Source organism: Stenella coeruleoalba, assembly GCF_951394435.1.
Source record: "Stenella coeruleoalba genome assembly, chromosome: 2".
NCBI classification, from domain to species: domain Eukaryota; kingdom Metazoa; phylum Chordata; class Mammalia; order Artiodactyla; family Delphinidae; genus Stenella; species Stenella coeruleoalba.
This window is the reverse complement of record NC_137147.1, coordinates 26,252,493-26,268,108: the sequence shown is the minus strand read 5'-3', so window position 1 is coordinate 26,268,108 and position 15,616 is coordinate 26,252,493. Positions and strand designations below refer to the sequence as shown.

Here is a 15,616-nt window from a genome sequence, read left to right as displayed (position 1 = left end):
ACATGTAGCTGTCCAGTTTTCCCAGCATCACTTATTGAAGAGACTGTCTTTTCTCCATTGTATATTGTTGCCTCCTTTGCCATAGCTTAGTTGACCATAGGTGCTTGGGTTTATCTCTGGGCTTTCTATCCTGTTCCATTGATCTATATTTCTGTTTTTGTGCCAGTAGCATATTGTCTTGATTACTGTAGCTTTGTAGTATAGTCTGAAGTCAGGGAGTCTGATTCCTCCAGCTCCGTTTTTTTCTCTCACGATTGCTTTGGCAAAGATAGTCTTTTATCACCCATATGCTTACCATTATAATTGTTCTTCATCTCCTTCTGTAGATCCAAATTTCCATCTAGTGTCATTTCTCCTTATCCCGAAGAACTTCCCTTAGCATTTCTTGCAGTACAGATTTGCCAAGAACAACTTCTCTATTTGCTCTATCTAAAAATATTTTTATCTCACCCTCATTTTTTTTTTTTTTTTTTTTTTTTTGCGGTACGCGGGCCTCTCACTGCTGTGGCCTCTCCGTTGCGGAGCACAGGCTCCGGATGCGCGGGCGCAGCAGCCATGGCCCACGGGCCCAGCCACTCCGCGGCACGTGGGATCCCCCCGGACCAGGGCACGAACCCATGTCCCCTGCTTCGGCAGGCGGACTCCCAACCACTGCACCACCAGGGAAGCCCTCACCCTCATTTTTGAAGGATCTTTTTTATTTATATAGAATTCTGAACTGAACATTTTTTTCTTTCAGCACTTTAAAGATTGTCATTCCTTTGTCTTCTGGCCTTCATTGTTTCTGACGATTGTTCTCCGTTATGTAAGTCTTTTCTCCTTCCTCTGATTGCTTTAAAGCTTCCTTTTTATCTTTGGATTTCAGCAGTTTGACTGTGATGTGCCTAGCTGATTTGCTTTGTATTTGTTCTGCTTGGGATTTGCCGAGATTCTAGGTCAGTAAGTCAATATGTCTCACGAAATTGGAGAATTTTAGGCCATTATTACTTCTAATATGTTTTCTGCTCTGTTTTGTCTCTCCTTGTTCCTGGGACTCCAATTACCTGTATGTTAAACTGCTTGATATTGTCCCTTCGGTTTGTCCTGTGTGTTTTTTTTTTTTTTGTCCCTGAAGCATTGTTAATTTTCCCCTTTCCTTTATCTTTTTGTTCTTCAGATTGGATATTTTCTGTTGATCTGTCTTCAGGTTCACTGATCATTTCCTCTGCTGTCTTCAAACTGAACTTTTCATTTCAGATACTGAACATTTAAATTCTAAAGTTCCATTTCTTTTTTTTACATAGCTTCTATTTCTCTATTAGATTCCCCATTTGTTCATTCATTATGACCATCTTTGAAATCCTTGAACATATATTTATAATACCTGCTTTAAAACCCTTGTCTGTTAATTCCAATATCTGGGTCATGTTGGTGTCAGTTTTTATTGTTTTTACTTTTGACTATAGGTCATGTTTTCATGTTTCTTCACATGTCTGGTAATTTTTGTTGATATGCCGGACATTTTGGATAATACATTGTAGAAACTCTGGATTATGTTACCTTTCTTTGAAAAGTGTTGATTTTTGTTTTAGCAGGCAGTTGAATTATTTTCAGATCACCTTGAATTTGTGAAGACTTGGTTTTAGGTTTTGCTAGGTCAGGTCTGTTTTGGTTTTGCCTTTAGTCCCAGAGCAAATCCCATAGACCCAGGACGTGGTCTTTACTCCTAAGGTGTGGTTTTTCTGGGATTTCAGTGGAAAATCCAAGGTGTGTATCAAGTACCTTTAACTTGGAACTCATATTCCAATCTGTGTCTTGCCTGCAATGGGCAGCAGCTGAAATTTTACCTCCACTCTTTTTTATTTTTAGCCCTTCAGCAATTGCTTTTCACTGAGTTTCTTGGAGTCTCCTCCATGACCAAAGGATTTTAGGGGAGTTTATATGCAGATTTGGGGCTCACTCCTTCCCAGGATTTCTCCCTGTCTATCTTTAGTGACTCTGGCAGCCCCAAATTTGTCCTCAAACCAATAAAACTGCAGCTTCCTGCTTGAATTCTAGCTGCTCAGTTGCTGCCCAGACTGGAGAGTGCACTCAAAGGGAAAATCCATTTAAACATGGATTTTTACCCAGTGCAGTTCTTGTCTTTCAAGGATCAGATCCCCTCCAGTGTCCCTACTGCTTTTGTTTGCCCACTAGTGCCTTCAGATAGTTGTTTTCTATATTTTGTCCAGAGTTTATACTTGGTATCTGTGTGAAGGTGAGTTGAATACAAACTGCTCCCCCATTACTGGATCCAGAAGCTGTCAGTTGCTTTTGGATTGTTTCAGACTACACTGTGGTTTTTTTTCAAGTGGTACTGTTGGCAAGAAACGAATGAGAGTGGTTGGGGCAGAAACAACAAACACTTTCTCTTGGAATAACTGACGGGCATTCAGGTGCCTTAGCTATTGAGACAGGAAGTGTTCTAACATCCCTGGTGATTTGGGAGTAATGATCAGAAACATGGGTATGAAAGAGGCCCAGAGACATGGGATTCAGTCCCCATGATGTAAGAGCTAATCCTTGCAGGTGCTGTGCTGAACACTCTGTAAAGGTAGTCGAGAAAGAACTCTGAAGTTATAGATACAGAGAACAAACAGGTGTTTGCCTGAGGGGAGGGGGCGGGGGAGGAAATAAATAGGTGAGGGAGATTAAAAGGTACCAACTTCCAGCTGCAGAATAAATGAGTCACGGGGATGAAATGTACAGTGTGGAGGGATATAGTCAGTAACTATGTAATATCTTTGTATGGTGACAAGACTCATCGTGGTGATCATTTGGAAAAGTATAGAAATATCAAATCACTGTGTTGTGTAACAGGAACTAACATAGGTCAGTTATACTTCAAAAACAAGCAGACTCATGGAAAAAGAGATGAGGTTTGTGATTACCAGAGGTGGGAGTGGGCGTGGGAGTGGGGGGAAGGGGGAGTTGGACAAAGGCAGTCAGAAGATATAAACTTGCAGTTATAAGATAAATAAGTTCTAGGGGTTTAATGTACAACATGATAAATACTATGAACCCTGCTGTATGATATATATGAAAGTTGTTAAGAAAGTAAATCCTAAGAGGTCTCATCACAAGAAAAAATTTTTTTTCTATCTCTTTAATTCTGCATCTATATGAGATGATAGATATTCATTAAACGTACTGTAATAATAACTTCATGATGTGTGTACATCAGATCATTATGCTGTACCCCTTCAACTTATACAGTGCTGTACATCAGCTGAGTAGGAAGATTTACGGGTTACGTGTACCCAGGCCATGCCTTTTGCACCAGGCCATTGTCACCTGGGAGCAGTTGAGCGGATGGCCTTACGCCTTTCTTGTTTGAGAAAGGGTGGGAAGAGAGCCTGAGAAATCAACCTTGGGCTTGGACTGAAAAGCTGAAGAAGAAAGAGAGCATAGCACGTCTTAACACTGGTCTAGGAGAATGTTTTTTTCCAAAATGAGAGAACCAAGAACACTGTAGCACGTTTTTCATAAACTAAATTTATTCACCATCAAGGACCATTCTTTATTCTGGTTTGTGTCCTTCCTAATTTGGGGAGCTTGAACAGATCCCTTCTTTAATGAAATAGTGGTGAGAGGAAATAGTGTTGTTTTTTTTTAAAGATTCTTAACAAAATTAAAAGCTGTGAACTCGATACTGCCAACCACATCCCACCCCCACCCCCACAAACAAAGTTTGTTTTTCGAAATATTGGCTGTCCATGAAATCTGGAAGTCTAGGAAACGCAGTTCTAGAAGGTTAAAACAGTTTTTGAGGGTTGCTGGGCTCCCTTGAAATCTTGTGAGGGGAGGTAGTGAGGTGTGTGCTAATTTGCCAGCCATGACTTGGTCTCGCCCAGAGCACCTTCCCTCGCCTCCAGGGCCACCGCAGGGTAAAGAACTGCAGTGCGAGGCCTGTGTTGTCCGTGGTCTCACAGCGGTGAACAGAGTAGGGATTTGGACGGGCATTCCTCTCTGCATCCCACAGGATGGGGAATATTCCCAAATGTTCCCACGTACCCTATCATAAAGAGACCCAAATCCCATATTTCAATACACAGTCCTCAAACTGCCCACTTCAAATGACGCAAGGGTTAATATTCTTCCACGCTCCCTCCACTTCTTTTCCATCAATGCCCTTGAGGGATTGTGAGAGATCAGGTTTCCTAAAGCAGCGAGGTTACAGCTTGCTCCTGTGCTCTCCTTCTGTTCCAGGTTATCCCAATCTGGATTGGGTTGAGGTAGCAAGTCTAGGCTCTGCTTATCCGAAGTCACAGGTGCCGGGAGGGCTCGCTTCCTGGAGTGCTGGGAACTCACATCCTCCACGCTGTGCGTCCTTCCGGTTACACACATGCACATGAGTTTTAACAAACTGAAAGGAGTTACGAGAATGACAAAAACTATAGGTTTTGATTTATGATGCAAGTTGAAAGGAATGTTTATTTTGGCTGAACCGAAGAAAGTCTGGGGGAACAGGGTATTTCTTTATAAGTGTGTGGAAGGTATAGACCCAAGAAAGCTGATTTCGGATGACCCAGAGGGATGTAATTGAGATTAAGAGGATGCCACCCAAGGTAAGAACATCCAGGATGAATTTTAAGAATAATTTTTGGGGCTGAAATCTGTTCTCTTTGGATCAGCCTCTTTAACAAATGGCTGGCAGCCCTATCCCATGAGTCATTTGAAGTGGGCAGTTTGATGACTGTGTTGAGATATGGGATTTGGGTCTTTTTATGATAGGGTACGTGGGAATATTGGGAGAAGTGTGACACCACGAGAGTAATCGCCAGATACTGTGGTTGCCTGAACATCACATTTATTTCTCAGTGAGCAGAGGGACTGTGACTTCCTCCTCTTGGTTCAGGCAACTTGAAAGAATTTCTCTCTGTTCAGGGAAGCTGGACTAGGTAAGAGCTGGACCCCTGGAATGAAACTTGTGCAAGGCAGTCCCAAATAATATGTTTACCTCCCCCAATCTTCCCGTTGTCTCAACCCTGGGCCTTAAGGATTTTTTTCCTCCAAAGGCTGCATTTCATTACTTTTATCATTTCTTATAAATAATATAGTAGCCACTGTCACCAGCACTTATTAAGTGTTTGCTCTGTGCCCAAGATTGTCTCCCGTGTTTACAGTGGGTCTGTAAGAGACTCGTGATCACTCTTATTTTGTGCAGGAGGAAAAGAGGCTTAGTGAAAGTGTGACTAGCCCAAGGCTACCTAGCTTAGAAAGTGAGGATTCTAGAATCTGAGCCCAGGACCATCCCTCCTTTCCCTCCTGTCCCTCTCCTCCCTCCCCTCCCCCTTAAACTATAACTTGAAAACTATAACTTTCCCTCTTTACTTCTTTCTGGCAAACTCCCTCCCCCCTGCCCCCCAGTCACTCATTCTTCAAAGCTACTGCGCTGTTGGTATGTGGAGAGTATCTGTGACATGCAGTAAAGAGACAGCTACTTTCTAAGTACAGAGATTTATATTAAATTCAGCCTAACACAGTTTGGCATAGTGCTCAAGCTGTTAAGGTTTATTTTTGGCATCACTTTTTAATCCTGACTTTACCCTTAACCCTTCCCTCATCTTGCCTCACGAAAGAGGTAAGGGTTAGACCAAGCCTCTTGCTGTTCCTCCTGTCTTACTGAACATATTTATATTATCAGTACATATAGATTTGGTTCCAGGACACCTCCTCTGACTCCCCGCCATGGATATCAAAATCGGTGGATGTCAAGTCCCACAGTCCACCCTCCGTATCCATGGTTCCTCATGGATTCCACCAACCACGGATCGTGTTGTACTGTATTTCCTGAAAAAAATCTGCGTATCAGTGGACCCGCATAGTTCAAACCTGTGTAGTTCAACGGTCAACTGTACTTTGTGCTCAGAAGATACATGAAGGAGGTGGTCCTTTTGGTTTGGTCTTCCCAGGTCTTAACCTTGTCATTGATCTAGTCTCTCTTGTTCTTGGGCACTTTGTTCCAGTCCAGACAGATTCTTTTCTGTAGCCGCTGTGTCCTTTCACTCCTGTTCTAGCTGGCATGAACCTAGCATCTGGGAAATCATGTATCATCTGGTTCAGTGCCAAGCTTTGGTGTCAGAAACCAAATTGGATTTGAATCCTTGCTTCATTTCTTACTGCTAGGATGATTTTAAATTAATCTCTCAGCTTCAGTTTCCTCGTGGGTAAACTTGTTGCACAGTAGTGGACAGTTCACAGGGTCTCGGGGATTCTGCAAAGTAATCCTTCTAAAGCTTTGGCATAGAGTAAACCCTCAGTAGATGTTGGCTGGTATTATAATTATGAGCTATCAATTAGTTAATGTATTCTTTCTCATTGGCTAGGTTGGCTTATTCACCACTGATCAAATCTGTGTGCTTACGTATTCTCATTTCTCCCTGTAACCTTTTCTTCTCTGTTTTTTGTCCCCACCCGCTCATACAAGTTCAGATTGAATATAAACATTTCATGTCATCGTTTACATCTTTTTGCCTAGATACCCTCTCCCTGAATTGAAAAATACAATTCGTAGACTCAGAGAATCACAGAATTGTAGAATTGGGAGGAATCACTTCTACTATGAGTTAAAATCTAGGATCATGAAACTAGTTAGTGGCAGAGTCAGGACTAGAGCCCAGACTAGAAGCAGTCTGGTCTAGTGTTCTTTCTACCACATTTTTTTCCTTACCCAAATTTCACATATGCATATATGCACAATTAAAACACAATCCACAGCAAATTGGGGGTGGGGTGAGAGGTGCGGGGAGGCACTTTTATTTAGAAACTCATTCTCCCGTCATGTCTAGTCCTGGCAGGGATCTGACCTTACCTTTTGGGTGTAGAGTTGTTTTCTGGCCCTCAGGGTACTGGTGTTCGGAGTTCCCAGCCACAGAGTGGAGAAGGTCTCTGTTCCTGTTCAGCACAGGTCTTCATTGAGCAGATACACCTACGAACAACCCTCGTACTGGTGCTCTCCTCTTCCCCACCCCTGTCTTTTTTCTCTTTTGTTAATCTGAACTTCATGCATCTAGTTTTTCTTTTTTACCTTTAGCTTTTCATTAAAATTTGAAACATCCAGAAAAGTAGAAACAATAGTACAATGAACAACATACACCCACCACCTAGGTTCAATTGTTTTCAACATTTTGCTGTATTTGCTTGAATGATAATTTTTTAAATATTTTAAAATATGTATTTACATGTTTTATATATAACTTTTTGCTGAGTTATTTCAAAGCAAACATCATGAAATGTCACTTAAATTCTTCAGCATATATCTCTGAGAAATAGGGACATTTTCCTAGAAATCCACAACTCCACACCTAACAGTATTAGCAATTCCCTAATACCATCTATTACCCAGGCCATATTCATTTCCCTCAGTTGTCTCCAGAATATCTTTTATAGCTAACTGTTTTCAAACCAGGATCCAATCAAGAACCACTCTACTAAGTTTCTCTCTCTTAAGTCTCTTTTAAAAAATTTGGAATAGTCTCCACCCCAGCCCCCTTTTTAATGGTATTAACCTTTTGAAGAGTTTGGGCCAGTTATTCTCAGAGTTTCCCTTGTGCTGGCTTTTCTGATTCTTTTTTCCTAGTGTCACTGAACTTCCTCCTCTTTCACCTGATCTGCAGTAAGCCGGAAGTCAGATTGGAAGGCTTGCTTACATTCCAGCTGAATGCTTGGGGCAGTATCTTTTCCTGGGTGGCACTGTATGCCTCAGGTGGTAGCACATCACGTCCCCATTGTTGACGTGCTAAGTGTGATCACTGAGTTAGGGTGCTGACAGATATCTCTGTTGTCAAGGAACATTTTCTCCCTCGCACCTGGCACATAATGTGTGGGGCGATTCTTTGGCATCAAGAGAATGTCCAGTTCCCTGTCAATCAGTCTTTCACCTAATGGCTTTAGCATCTATTGATGATCAGGTTTCTGTCTTATACTAAAATAGAGTTCGCATCTTGCTATGTCCATTTCAGCTTGAAAGAGCTACATTTATTCATAAGGGTTCAGTTATAAGCTTGCATGCTCCATTACCTGCCATGACCTTAAACCCGTGAGGGGAAGACTCAGGTCTGTGACGAATTAGTTGTCAGACCCAGGTTGAGGCTGGAGGAAGAAATTGGCAGAGATGGAACTGTGCCTGGTGGACAGATTTGAGGAATAAATGCAGCCCCTGCAGTGTGCGCACCTATTAATAAATGTTAGTCTTCTCTCTCCTCAAGCACATAAGAGCAGCTTTCCTGGGTCTTCCGTCAGGTTGCTGGAGGAAGGAAAGGAAGTTTGTTTTTAGCCAGAAATCAAGGGTTGGACATGGGAGGTGGGAGGTGGGAGGTGTGCAGTGGCTCTTGCTTAACTGAATGCCTTTTCTTTGGGGAATTCATGCGTGTGTTTGGACTGGCTTTTTGAAACAGGCTGCCGTTTGGATTTTGGACTGATTCACATTGTGGGGTTTCTCCAGGACTTCTGAGAGTGTGTGAGAAGTTTCTAAACTCAAAAGGCTCCTTTTTTGGCACTGCAGTATCTTTTCTATTTCGGCATCTTAAGAATCTGGGGGAACCATATAAAGATCAGAAACAAGTCTAGCCCTAAAGGCTCCCTGTGACTTGGTAATTCCAGTTAGTTGAATCCTGGCCCATTCGGATGAGACCATATAAAGTGGCCGTTTCCTGAATTTCCTGCTCTCTGCCTCTCATCGGCTCCTTTTTGTAGAAAGCTGGTATTTCAGGACCGCAACCACCAGTCACGTGCTTCCACCCCTTTACTCGCAGTCATTTCTGCCCCTGTTTATTTTTGGAGAGAGCACATTTTTGCTTCTCTCCAGGAGCTATGCGGGGTCCTGCCCCCTCCGTCCATCAGGCGGCAGCCCCGGCAGGCTGTGCTGCTTTCCCACACTCGGAGACGTGACTCCAGCTTTTAAGAGAGAACACGAGGGATGCACTACTTAAGGGCTACCGTCACCCGCTCCTATTTCTGTCCCTCCTGGGGTTGCACATTTTAAGACTCTTTCTTTTTTAAAAACAAGTTTGGGTAATGTTACCTGGCGGTAAATCTACCAAAATTGGAAATCGTTTTCCCAGCAGATGTCTTGGGGCCATGCCTTATTTAAAGGATAAGCCAGGACTTTTGAATTCTAGGTCTAGGTCCTCTCTTCTTTCTGGCTTTTAAGATCATTCGAGCTCTACTCTCTCTCACCCATCTGGGTTTGTTTGTTTGTTTGTTTGTTTTTCCCTCCTTCCTAACACAGGGATAGGAAACAGATTTCTTCCAGAGTCATACCTCATACAGATGGGTAATGTCTTCCCAGGTGCTTGGTCAAGGAGGATTGTGGAGTTGGTGGGCTCGGTGAAAAAAAAAGCCACAGCTGTCTTAGACTAAGTTTCTAGTTTCAAGGATGGAGCAAGAGTAAATTCCTTTTTCTTTAAATGCCCAGGTCATTACACAGAGAACCCAGACGCACAAGATTTGAGAAATAATAACTCACACATTCATGTCTCCTCTTGTCCTACCCACACCTGGTGGGCAGGAGAGGGAAGGACCCCTGGCCCAAATGGTGGGGTCCGTAATGAAGGGTGACAACTTCTCAGCACTTTCTGTGAGGACTGGGCTCTGACAGTGAGCTGGGGAGGGCATTCATGCTCCCAGAGCTGCCCAGCATCTGATCTGTCACCACAGGCAGGGAGAGCACAGCAATTCTGGCAGCTGATTCTAAAAGGAGCAACAGCAGGGTCTTGGTCTAGAGTGTGTCCTGTGTTTCACGTCGTTGTGGGGGGAGGGCCGCGGCGCTCTTTCTGAAACTGTGCTAACAGGTGTCTCGATGACGTCGTCATATCTCTTAGGGAGAGCAGCCAGATATTCAGGGGCTGGACTGTCCATGCAAAAGAACCCACCAGACCTTTGAAATTGTATTGTGAAAAACCAGTCACCCGCTTACGTTTCAAAGATCATTTGCACCTAATTTTAAACTACTCCATTGTGATCAAGTTGCATCAGCTTTCGCTTCCAGCCTGCGTTGTACAGTGATAGGTGCTGAGGACCTTGGACCCTGACCAGTACAGTGATCAGTGAACAGCATTTGCTACAGCCTGAGTGTTATGTGCTATCCTGGTGTCACTGCACCTTGCATCTGGTTGCTTCTGGAATGCTTTTCCTTTACATTTCTGCTTATCTTTCCAATCCAGGGCCAGCCCCACTTATTCCATAAAGCTTCCGTCAACCTCCTCGTCCTCAGCACTTCCCACGCTGGTACGATTCTGTGTAGCCTTCAGTCAGGCCTTGCAAACGTATGCACGCTTGTCAGAGCGCTGTCTGAATGATGCCCCAGGAGAGTGTGGCCCAATAAAAACCACCAAAGGTGACGAGAAAACTGCAGAGTTTAGTGGAACTGCCCCAGGGCTGAGGGATTCCTCCTCAGCTTCACCTTTGGACCCTGATGCAGCCTCTCGCTGGAAGGACTGTCAGTTCCTCCATCCCTGATACCTACCTCCCCACTCCAGTGTGGCTTTGGCGTTTTCAGATTAAGCCCAATGTCCATCACATAGATTTCATACAGACCTGATACACCCTGAATTCTGCCTCTTTCCAGCCTCATTGGACCCGGGATATCATTTGAGGACAGGGATGACGTCTTCTGCTTTTTCTAACTCACCTGATGCATGTAGGACAGTGCTCAGCTCCCCACATAGGAACAAAGTTGAATTCTGGGGAGAAGCCTTTGTCACTTGGTAATAATGGTTAATTACATCTGTCTCATGGAGACAGGGTATTTGTGTTTTTTGTTTTGGTTTTTTTTTGCGGTACGTGGGCCTCTCACCGCTGTGGCCTCTCCCGTTGCGGAGCACAGGCTCCAGACGTGCAGGCTCAGCAGCCACGGCTCACGGTCCCAGCCGCTCCACGGCATGTGGGATCTTCCCAGACCAGGGCACGAACCCGTGGCCCCTGCATCGGCAGGCAGACTCTCAACCACTGCGCCACCAGGGAAGCCCGGAGACAGGGTATTTGTGTGTGCCCGTAACAAGACTCATAGTGGGGAGTATTTATTAAAAAAAAAAAACGAAGAATTTCTTATCCTAGGACTCAGAGTATTAAATCATGACCATAAGGATTCCCCATCAGGAGAGACATCTCCCGCCAAACACCCAAGCCCTACCTTGCAGAGAGCTGAGTTCTGCCCGCCCCCCATCTCCCGGCCACCTCAGTGCTCTCTCAGAGGTTGGCCAGGACTCCCAGGGGGGAGCAGGGAAGGCCACTATAACCCTGCCCCATTTGGTGCAGAGAAGTACTTTGTAACTCTTCCTCTCCCAGGTGATCTCAAGGAAAAGCAGCCTATACGGTTTTTACAACATTATGTCAACTCCGGAAGTCTTCAGTTATTAGTGCAAAAGCCCCTTTGATTTGGGGACTACTTGTTAAATTCTTCGGCTGCGGAGGAGTGACTCTTGTGTGGTGGTCTTTCTGTTTCGAAGCTGCTGTCCTAATTTAGCAGCTGGCACTGTTTCGGAGTGGAAAGAAGATGAGAAAAGAAGTGTCTTTGTGTTACGTCTAGGCCGAAGGGATTCTCACTCATCCTTCCAATAGCTGTGACTTTCTGGGGTTTGTGGTTAAAGAAGAGAAAGCAGATCATTTGGGGGTTTGGAATCTTAGGGAACTTTATTAACCATATGATGCATCAGTAGTCAAAATGACAGCTCAGGCCAGGCTCAGAGGAGTCTTTATTCCCCCTCTTTTCCAAATGGTACAGTATATGTTATTACACGTGGCCTAACCTTTCAAATATTGACATTAGTGATGCTGCTGCTGCTGCTAACAGTAAAGATATAGTACTTGTTATGTGCCAGGCACTGCTCTAAGCATTTACCATATAGTCACTAATTTAATCCCTCAACAGCTCAGTGGTTACTCAAAGGAGTGAGTTTTGACCTAAATTTATGTCACTTATGCTCCTTTTCCACGATGCCTAATCTTTCACAATCCCTCCCCAGTTCAATCCCTGCTCCTCTTGTCCACCACCACCTTTTTTTTTTTTTTTTTTGCTGCGTTGGGTCTTTGTTGCTGTGTGCGGGCTTTCTCTGGTTGCGGCAAGCAGGAGCTACTCTTCGATATGGTTCGCGGGCTTCTCATTGCAGTGGTTTCTCTTGTTGCGGAGCACGGGCTCTAGGCGCACGGGCTTCAGTAGTTGTGGCTCGTGGGCTCTAGAGCGCAGGCTCAGTAGTTGTGGTGCACGGGCTTAGTTGCTCTACATCACGTGGGATCTTCCTGGACCAAGAATTGAACCCAAGTCCCCTGCATTGGCAGGCGGATTCTTAACCACCGCGCCACCAGGGAAGTCCCCTCCTGTCCCCCTTGTCACCTACACCCCATGGCAGAAAGCAGAGGTGGGGTCAGGACACACAGGTTGAGGAACCTTGCCAAGGCCACCAGACCCCTTCCCTTCTTCCTGTAGACTATCAGTGGAAAAGTGCCAAATAGGCCTGGGCCTCCTGACACCATGGCAACACGGATTTCACGTGGGTTTATTCTGTCCAACACCCAGAGCAAAGAGCAGACAACAGGGGATCCCAGCTCTGAGAAGCTAGTTCCAGGGCCACACACTCAGATGCCACAGGGGCTAGGCAGGGCACCTGGGTGAGTGAAGTGGGACTGGGGGTTAGACACAGGCATACCTGCAGTGTGCACACTGACGTGGTAAGAAAAGATCTCACTTCCACCCAAGAAATATGCTTGTTCCCATTTTTGTCAAAACATCTGACATAGCTTTCATTTTCCCACTTCCAGTAGGCCTAGGAAGCGAGAGAGAATTCTGTACTGGAAGAGAAACAACAGCACAACCGCCATCGTAATAGATGTCAACTGGCACCTGACTTCAGCAGGAAGGAGAGAGACAGAGCGGGTGGGGGCCGTGGCGAGCTAGAATGCACGTGTCCAGTCACCAGAGGGCGGCTGCTTCTCAGCCCCAGCATTGCTAGAGTTTCCAGTTTTCCGAGAGAAGCCGGAGAGTCCTGTTTTGTGTGGAAATCTTACAATTTTTAGAATGGTAGTTTAAATTTAAAAACAGACAAAAACTACTGTATGGCCAAACCAAATATGCAGTTCCCAGTTGTGACCTCCAAATTCAGGAATGCACATTGTCACAAGATGGTCCTACCCTTGGGTAAAGGAAAGTGGGATGTTATCTGCAAAAGCATAGGGAAGAAAGCTGTGGGCCAGATTCGTTTAAAACCTCCTGTAGGGGCCCGATATGGTTCAGTTCCAATCTCTTTAACATTTGCAATGCCTTCCACATGGTAAGAGCTGAACAAGACAACGTTCTTGGTCTCTGCTTATACACAACTTTGGCTTGTGGTAGTTTGGGCTTATTCTGATTCCAGCTGGTCCTTATAGTTCCAACACTCAGTGCTGTCTGAGCAGCCTAACCTCTGAGCTTCAGTTCCAGATTCCTGGGACAGAGAACTTGATTGGTTGTGACTGGCTCTGACTGGTGCAGCCCTGGTTCAGTCACCTGTGTCTAAGGGAAGAGGGGTCCTGGGATGGAAGGCTTCTCCGTCCAGCCAGGGGACCGGTGATTGTGTGTGGCAGGGATGCTAAAAAAGGATGCATGGACTGGGAATTAATGGTGGGGATCTCTTCGTTCATCTTCTTTGGGTTCCTCCCGAGAGAGACAGGCAATAGTGTGTTTTCTACTTCTACATTTTTGTTGTTTCTGAGAGTACAGAACCTCATTACTCAAGTTTGTTTTCTCTAAAGTACTACTTAGGTTTCCCAGGAGCTAAGTTGGATGCAGGCTTTCCAGGACTTGCCTTCTCCTCCATCAGGCCTTTCCAATAGTTTCTGCTTCATCCCGCAGAAAGACTCCGTCTCTAGATGGAACATGTCCTTGGCAGGCTGGGGTGCTACCAGAGAAGCAGGAAAGGAAACACATCTTGGTGTAAAATAGAAATATCAAAAGTTAAAAGGTATTTCACCATATTGAGGGAATGTTTTCTTAAAAAGCTGCAAGCTAGGTTTTAAGCAACAGATTGAAAGGGCATTACAGTGATTTTAGCGCAGGAGTCTGCAGAATACTTCCCGCCAAATTTGGCCCACTGCTTGTCTCTGTAAAGTTTTATTGGAACACATTACACCCAGGTGTTTACTTCTTGTCTGTGGTTTGATTGCCCTGCAGCTTCAGAGTTGAGTAGCTGCAACAGAGACTGTGCGGCCCACAAAATCAAAAATAGTTACAAGAATTCCTGCACTTGGGTTTGTGGATGTATCTATTGCAGGTGAATGCTTCCTGCCCAAATAACTTGAGTAGCTTTTTAACCCACCACTTGAGTTTGTGTCTTTGAAGCAAGCCTCTCTCTTATATTTTTATTTTATTACTTTTCTTTTTATAAAAGTGATATAAATTGACGGTAAAAAGGAATTGGAAAATGCACAACAGCATAAAGAAGGAAAAAGGAATCGCCATAATTCTTTCACTGGATCCTCTCATTCATGCACTGATAGCTGATTAACGCTACATGTTCTGTGTTAGTGATCTTTTCACAAAATTAGAAGCATATAGCTACTATTTTGAACATGTTTTAAAAAGTTAGCACATGTTGAACTTTCTCATATCATTAATTCCTTTTTAATACAGTTTTTTATTATTGCATAGTATTTTCACATGTGTATTCCGTGATTTACTTAAATTCCTTATTGACATCCAGTTATTCATTATATTCAAAAATGACATTGTGTTTCTCTCTGATTATTTCCTTGGGATAAATTCCTGGGGTTAGAATTGCTGGCTCAAAAAGTGTGAGCATTTCTAAGGCTTTCAGTAGACGTTGCCAGATTGTCCTCCAGAAGGGTACGAAAGCACCCAGGTTTCATAGTATTGTATTTGCATTTGAAGGTTTCAGAAGGTTGGTTTAGGTTACCTTAACCTCAGCCCTGTGTGCTTGAACGCTGGTCTTGGGTGACTGTTTTGTTGATGTCTCTTCCCTTGCAGGCTCCCCCTCCCAAGCCACCACGCAGGCAAGGAGGCTGGGCAGATGACTCCATGAAGGCTTCCAAGTGAGTGCTGGCAGGTCACGGGGTGGGGGGCGGGGGCGGGGAGCGGGCAGGGGACACTGTGCTCCTGTGTTGTTCTTTTATTTTTTATAACCGCTTTACTGAGATGTAATTCATATACCTTACAATTCACCCCTTTGAAAGGTACAATTCAGCTGTTCTTAGTATATTTTCAGAGCTGTAGTGTCATCACCACAATCACTTTTAGAACATTTTTATTACCCCCTAAAGAAACGCCATACCCATTAGTAGTCACTGCCTGTGTCCCCCTGCAACCTCCCCAGCCCCAGGCAACCACCAACCTGTTTTCTGTCTCTCTGATTTGCCTATTCTGGACATTTCATGTAAATGGAATCATATGTTACGTGGTCCTTTATGACTGGCTTCTTTCACTTGGCATGTTTTCAAAGTTCCTCCGTATTCTAACATTCTGTGTTTCTCTTAAAGTTACTTTCTTTTTTTTTTTTTTTTTTTTTTTCCGATACGCGGGCTTCTCACTGTTGTGGGCTCTCCCGTTGCGGAGCACAGGCTCCGGACGTGCAGGCTCAGCGGCCATGGCTCACGGGCCCAGCCGCTC

At 44.5% G+C, this 15,616-nt stretch overlaps 1 protein-coding gene across 1 annotated transcript in view; it reads left to right on the top strand.

The window, feature by feature from the left end:
• IFT43 (intraflagellar transport 43) overlaps positions 1–15,616 on the top strand; it is a gene marked incomplete at its 5' end in the record, with an annotated part of 88,016 nt that overhangs the window by 17,640 nt on the left and 54,760 nt on the right. Inside the window, one exon of the mRNA XM_079915062.1 lies at positions 14,978–15,042. Within this exon, the coding sequence (XP_079771188.1) occupies positions 14,978–15,042 (65 nt within the window). The remainder of the gene's footprint in view (positions 1–14,977; positions 15,043–15,616) is intronic.